The 6,948-nt window shown below is 52.3% G+C and overlaps 1 protein-coding gene across 1 annotated transcript in view; it reads left to right on the top strand.

Moving 5' to 3' along the window:
- The first annotated feature begins 3,727 nt into the window (after window positions 1-3,727).
- Window positions 3,728-6,948, top strand: part of LOC109289752 (ovoinhibitor-like) — a 26,854-nt gene continuing 23,633 nt past the window's right edge. Inside the window, exons 1-5 of the mRNA XM_019505953.1 lie at window positions 3,728-3,870; window positions 4,710-4,729; window positions 5,680-5,816; window positions 6,245-6,305; window positions 6,464-6,600. Coding sequence (XP_019361498.1) covers window positions 3,813-3,870; window positions 4,710-4,729; window positions 5,680-5,816; window positions 6,245-6,305; window positions 6,464-6,600 — 413 coding nt within the window. The 5' untranslated portion in view covers window positions 3,728-3,812. The remainder of the gene's footprint in view (window positions 3,871-4,709; window positions 4,730-5,679; window positions 5,817-6,244; window positions 6,306-6,463; window positions 6,601-6,948) is intronic.

The raw sequence follows: 6,948 nt of genomic DNA on the forward strand, positions 1-6,948 counted from the left end.
TTGGACTAGATGTGACCTCCTGAGGTCCTTTCCAACCCTCCTTTCCCATGATTTTGAGAGAAGTGACTTGAGAGGGTTAATTTCCATTTATTAAAACACTTCTTCAACAAAAACTGGCCTTTTCCATGAAGCAGGACAGGCTTCCCAGGCATAGTTTATAGTAATTGTTTCCAGAAACAGGAAACCAAAAATTTGAAGCCAACCCTGTTTTCAGTGGAAAGCGGCCGTATGAACAGGAGGTTTCTCAGAGCGGTGGGCAGCTGCAGAGGTCCGCTTCCCCAGATGTGTTATGGAGAAGAAAGGTTTCCAAAGCTTTCAGAAAGCACCAGGTCTACTGAGTGTGGGGTGCCCTGCACCACCCATGAACCAAGCCTCCTAGGTTTGGCAAGCAACAGCATTTGCTAAGCTGGGATCACCAGGTCCCTCCGTGCTGATCCTTGGCACTGTTATGCCACCATTTGATTGCATGCATACAAAGCGGGGACGTGGTGTTCACCACACAGCAAGCTGTGACATGCTACTGGCACCATGAAGGCCGGCGGGAGGGGAGACGGTAGCAGCCTGTGCATAGGCACGTTTGCAGTGTGCACCACGGCGGGGTGATTTGGCACGTTCCCATGAGCTGAGTGGGTCTTGGACCTCTCTGCGAGGCCAGCTCCAGCTCTGCTGAGCAATCCCAGGCATGGAGATGCCTCCTGCAGCCCAATAAATGCCAAAGACGTTTTTGGAACCTGGGCAAGTGTAAAACCCATTTCATTAATAAGCAGCAGCGCACAATTTATCCACGGACACACTCCTGTCCCCAGATGAACCCCCTGAGGGGGCAGGTTGAGAACGAAAGACGGCGCGGACCAGGAGAGATTGAGGGGCATCTCTTAGCTCAGGTGCATCCCTGATGCACTTGTAGGCCAGACTCAGATGGTTGCACTGATGCCCAGACAGAAATGTATGCACCCAGAGGGAATCCACGTTGGCCTTATTCCCACAGCCACAACCTACATGAGGTGCCAGAGTCCCTGTCTTTGGACCTGCCAAGTGTCCTTGACATCTGCACTCGCTTGCAGGGAGCCTGGCAATCGAGGTGCAAGGAGGATACAAGATAGGGTTGAGAGAGCTCTACCAGGCCTTTGCAGGCATTAAGTAACAGCTGTATGTTGCCTTCTAGCTGAGTCCTGAAGCAAATATACTGTGTGCAATCACAAACCTCCCTGCAGCTCATTCCCAAGACCTTGACAGACCTGGGTGCATTTGGCCCTGTTCTGAACGTGATCTGCTCTGTAAATAAATGCTGCTCACTGATCAGATTCAAGCGGCACTGCCGTAGGTGCGTGGGAGGAAATCCCCAAATCTGAGCACATCAGGTGTCTCTTGTTCCTTGCAGTCTCCTGCCCGGGCCTCTCTCTTCCCTGCAGATTCTGCTGCAGAGATCGTCTCCCCGAGACTTGCCCTCTTCCCCCCCGATGCAGAGGCTCCCTGCCTGCTCCTGGCAGCATTTCCCCTATGTCTGCCCTGCTCCAGGGCCTCCTTCAGGTGTGAATTGAAGGTCAGGTCTTGGAGCGCCCTGTAGGGTCTCTTGCAAGAGCCTTCTTGCTTATGGCAGCCGTCTACCCACATCGAGAGAGCAGGGAGCTCCCAGCTAATGGGGCACAGCAGGGAAATGCTGGCAGCCCCCTTTCCTGCAGCCCCTGCCTCGCTCAGCTCACAGGACAATGCCTCTGCTCTCCAGGGGAATAGCTACGCTGACGAACACCTCCTCGGGATGCAAATGTCACGGCTCGAGTCAGCCGCGGCGCTAGCGTTGAGACAGTGCGAAGGGAACAAGTGCACATTGTACTTTCCCCTTTAACCTTGTCCTAATGCAAATAGTCTCTTGGCTCATAAAACTTCATTGCAATTTTGCTCCAGCTGTCTTGGCAGAACACCCTGATACCCTGCATTTCAAGCCATGGTTCGGTCTGTCAATAGGCCCCGCTGATAAGGCTCAGGTGATGTTTTTTGTGGACTTTGGCAGAATTGCACTTGACCCCCCCACTCCTCCCACTTGGCAATGGACTTGTCATGAGTCCGTTCTTGCTACCAGACGAGCACCAAATGGCATGACAATCTGGGGTGCAACGTAGCGTCCCCCAGACGAGCCTGGCCATTGCCGACTGCCCATTCCTATCTGTATTGAGCCTGGCTGGTGACATGCCCAAGAAGCTCTTACTAAGTCGTCTCCAGGAAAATCCTCAGATGTCGTAGTAGAGGGAGGGCCTGGGCAATCCTCACTGCTAAACTGCAAAGGGGCAGGCACAGGGCGAGGGAATAGCTGCGCTCTCCAACCAGCCTTTGCAACCAGTGAGTTGCATCTTGAATAAAAGGGAGCAGCTGCCTTCAGTTGGGGTGCAAAGGGCAACGTGCGTCTACCCAGACACTCGGTCAGAAGAGCCTGTAAGTGTTCAGCCCCTTCGCAGAGGAGACTAGCGTGCTTGTTCCTTGATATCTGGGAATTACATTTTACTACATCTCAGAAAAAAAATTCACAAGCTACTAAGCAAAGACCCAGGCAACAGCAGTCTCTTGTAACCACGAAAACAGAATCTCTTTCAGCCAAAATTATGTTGGACCAGGATAGTGGGATAGTGTTGGGAGTCTTCCTGGAAATAGCAGGGCCAGACCGGGAAATGGGCAGGGACATTAGAGAGAGCCATAGCACGAGGAATTGCGTCGTGATGCCAGATACTCGTGTCCCAGCTACAGACGGGAGCGCAAATGCTGCTAATGACAATGTGTCTTCACCGAGGAGCCATGGAGCCAACACAAGCTGACTCGGTCGACGGAAGAGCTGGATCGGTGCTTTCCAACCAGGGTGTGGTGCGACTCCTTCTCAGGATACTGCAGGGTGCTGCACAATATTAGCACTGCTCAGGGTGCAAACCAGTAGACAAGATCCACCAGCTAAACCCAGAGATTTCAAATGGGGATCCAGAGTATCGGAACCCCTCTGACCTGGTGCGGTCTTTGCAGCACAAGAATTGCTCTAGCATTTTTCCAGAGTGAAAAAACAAATAAGAGCTGGCATTTCCCATGGGTCTAGCCTGTCTCTGCAGCCTTGAATCTAACCAGTATTTTCCATGAGGTGCCTTGAGTCTAACCAGGCTGCATGGAGGCAGAAAATAATCTTGGATCGGGTGATCACGGGTTGTCTGTTTAAATTAAATGGAAGATGATGATCAAAAATGGCTCATCAATGAAGGCCTGTGGTTGCAAAGAGGGAAGCGGTGAAGCCAACTGGCCGGAAGAGCTCTGCGCCTTGAACGAAGAGTCTGGACGTTTCCTGCTGTCGAAGGTGCGAGAGCTATCAGGAGTTTGTATCCCCAGCAAAGGGAGGGGATCCAGACCAGCTAGATGAACGACCGCTCTGCAGAGGGCATGAAGAGTAAGCAGATGTTTTCTAACCACCCGAGGTTCAGGAATAGTTTCCGGAAAGGAAGTGGAGGTGAGAAGGGGCAAGAAAGCGGAGCCCAGGCAGGCTCTGAATGGGACGACAGGACATGGTGGGACGTGATCATGGGCAACTGGGCTCCACTGCGGAGCGGGCCCCTTTTGCTCCTGCCTTCCAGTGTGAATCATTAGCTAGAAGTCAAGGCCTCAGTAAATACTGCCAGGCTTTGGAGGGCTGTTTCACAACCAGGTGGGATGTGAGGGCCCCCCCAGGTCGTGCGGGGGCATAGTGAATATATATGCACACCCCGCCGCGGTCTGCACCTTAGGGGAACCATCTCTTGAGCAGAGCCCTGGCAGACCACACCAGACTGGACCGTCATCCCAGCATGAGGAAGGCCGCCAGCACGGTTGTGCTGCTTGCCCTAGCACTTTCGCACTTCTCAGGTGAGTCGCTCTTGGGTGCAGCCCGGTGCTGCCATTCCTCGCTCCAGGACCCAGACACGCCCCAAGTTATGACCACGTGGAGGGAGGTCTCGCTGGAAGACCGGGGCTGACGCTTCAACGCAGCTCTCGTGGGGCCTTCAGCTTTGTGAGTAGAAATAGCTGCAGACACAGTTTTGCACTGAGCGGTTGCCGTGAAGAACATGGTACGGGTCCAGCCAGATGTTTCTGACATCCTCTCTACCCGTGCAGGCACTGCAGATGCAGACGTTACCGCTGCATTGAGTGGGACATGTCAGGAGATGCCCAGGCAGTTTTAGAGGATGACAGTCTGCCCGGAAATCCCAGAATTAAAAGATGAAACTCTTTAAAAAAACCCCAAAACTTTTAAAATGGGTGTTTTATGAAATGCATAATTGTCACCCTCCGTTTCCTGCAAACCTTTGTTTATTATCATGCACCCGGTTGCATCATGTATTTGTCCTGCCTTACATACATTGCCCCTTAGAAACCCAGACTATCCTCTGACACCATGAGGAAGGGCTGTGGCAAAAAAAATCATTTTTTTTCTGATTAATAAATAACCATATCCAAAAAAAAAGAAGAAAGGAGAAAGAAAGAACAGCAGTAATAGCACGGGACGCTGTGTTAAACACTAGGAAACTCTGTGGTCATTTACAATCCCAGTACAAAATGTCACACATTTTATTTAGTCCAAGAAAGAGTTTACTGCTGGTCACTGGATTTGAAACCGCATTTATTCATGGAGTAATATGCTTTCTCTCCGTGCCTGCTCATGGTTTAACTTTGTTTCATGTTTTCTATCTGTCCTTTTCTTTTAGATGGTGCTCTTGGATCAGAGGTGAGTGGTCGATGTCTCCATATTTTCTGTGTCGCTCTCTAGACCCCTGGCCCAGCAGCAGGGTTGGGAAGGGCCGTGTGGCCAAGTGGATAGAGCCCGCGGGCACCTCCACCCGCTTTACTGTCACCAGACACATGATTGGGTCATTACTGCCCATGTCAGCGACACTTGCCAGGCTGGTCAGCAGGTCTGTCACTGAACTACTGGTTAACTAGATAATCGTGAATCTATGAAACTAAATAATCATACAGACTTAGTATACCCACTGATGATATATTAGGCTAAAAGGAGTAGTCTGGTAGATTAAGAAGCAAAGCTCCCTAAATGCTGTCTGTGTGGAAGAATATAACCCTAGGGGTCACGTACTCCCCTCCCATGCAGTCGGGCTCAAGGAAATTCATGGTAGATGCAGTCTGTGCTAGGGCTGCATGAGAGCAACCAAGGCGCACAACCCCATATAACATTATAGCAAAGAGGTCCTTTGACTTGCAGATCGATACCAGGTGAAGCTCTGTCACCACAGCACTAGATTAGCTGACACCAGCTGGGGAGATGTGAGGATCCTCATACGGCTCCGGTGGCATGTTTCTGTCTGCATGCTTTGCAAGTGCTGAAACAATTCCTGGTCTCATTAAAGCATAATTGGAAACTCATTAGATTAGGCTTCCACACCCAGCTGGTTTCCCTAGGAAGTGAGTCCCTCGCCCTGAATGCAGGTTTTGGGGTGTCCTCACTCCTGGCTGTGCAATGCATTCATTTGCCTCCAGCAGGAGACACCAGGAAAGACCGCTGTAGGACTGACCCGCACCATACGGGATGGGAGAATAAGTTCAAAATAACCCTAACTGGTCTGCAAAAGGGCTGGGAGGCGCAGGCAGGGCAGATAACCCCGGGGTCAGGATTCATAGGAGCAAGACTGCCCTAGGATCATTGCTTTATTGCTTTTGCAGCTTGATTGCAGTCTGTACCCCCCGGTTGCAACTAAGGATGGCAAAGCGCTGATCGTCTGCCCTCGGCACCTGAGACCAGTCTGTGGCACAGACAGCATCTCCTACAGCAATGAGTGTGGGATCTGTGTCCAGAACTTGTGAGTACTGCACAAGCCTTCCAAGTCGTTCCTCTTTAAACAGGCCGAAAACTCGGCTTTACTGTTTCCAGACTGGCCTGTTTCTGTGGCTCTCATAGCCACTGGCCCTTCTCCTCACCTCTCCCACCTCTGGCTTTCCTCTTCCTCCCCCTGTCTGTGCTCGAGCGGGGTAGGCAGGAAAAGCCAGATGACAACCCAGATTGCAAGTAGGCCAGTGGGGCTTGAGAAGGGAAAAGCATGGCAGACCCTGCAGCACCCGGAGACGGGCAATTGGGCACGTCTGCTGCCAGCAGGACGATGCTTGTCTTGTAGCAGCGGGTGGAGGAAATCCATCTGGCAACTCCGACATCTCCCGCAGTAAATTGGAGCTTGGCAGTGAGGCCTGCTCTTCTCCCTGAGCTCCTAACACCCCTTTCCTCTTCTTTTAGAGAGCACAACGCAAACATTAGTATAAAACACGATGGAGACTGCCAGCACGAGTCCCTCCAGGTGAGTGCCGTATCTTCCCTGGACCTCACAGAGGGAGGGGTCAGGCGTGAAAAGCCTGGGGTTCAGTGATGCACAGACAATGTCCTGCCCAGTCCATGTCCCAGGGTGGTTTTATCGGGGCAGCAGTGGCTAGCTGGTACCTACGGTTCCTCGTACAGGTGGACTGCAGAAACTACCCATCCTGGACGACCAAGGAAGGCAAAGCAATGATATTCTGCCCGCGGATCTACAATCCCACCTGCGGCACAGACGGCGTCTCGTACGGCAGCTTGTGTGAGATTTGTGCCCATAACTTGTAAGTGCCCTGTGAAGAGCAGTCCCTCAGGGGGAGCAGAGTCGTGGCCCCAAAAGAAGATCCAACAGCTTTCCCAGGTGCCCCCTAGGCGCTGCCCCCTCCCCAGCTCACCCAGCACGTCCCCTCCAGCCGGGCCATGCCGGCAACAGCCGGATGATGAGGTGCAGGGCGTAGCTGGGACAAGAGGCAGAAGGAACCAGATTTATTCTTGTGGAGGGAATGCACGTTACGTCCACTACCTGGCAGGGTCCTCCAGGTCCTCATGGGTGGTGGGGATGCGACCTTGCAGAAGGGGATCATAGACTCGCACACAAGGAGGGTTGAAGGGACCTAAGGAGGTCACATCTA

Source organism: Gavialis gangeticus, unplaced genomic scaffold (assembly GCF_001723915.1).
Source record: "Gavialis gangeticus isolate Ggan-Ray unplaced genomic scaffold, GavGan_comp1, whole genome shotgun sequence".
NCBI lineage: Eukaryota > Metazoa > Chordata > Crocodylia > Gavialidae > Gavialis > Gavialis gangeticus.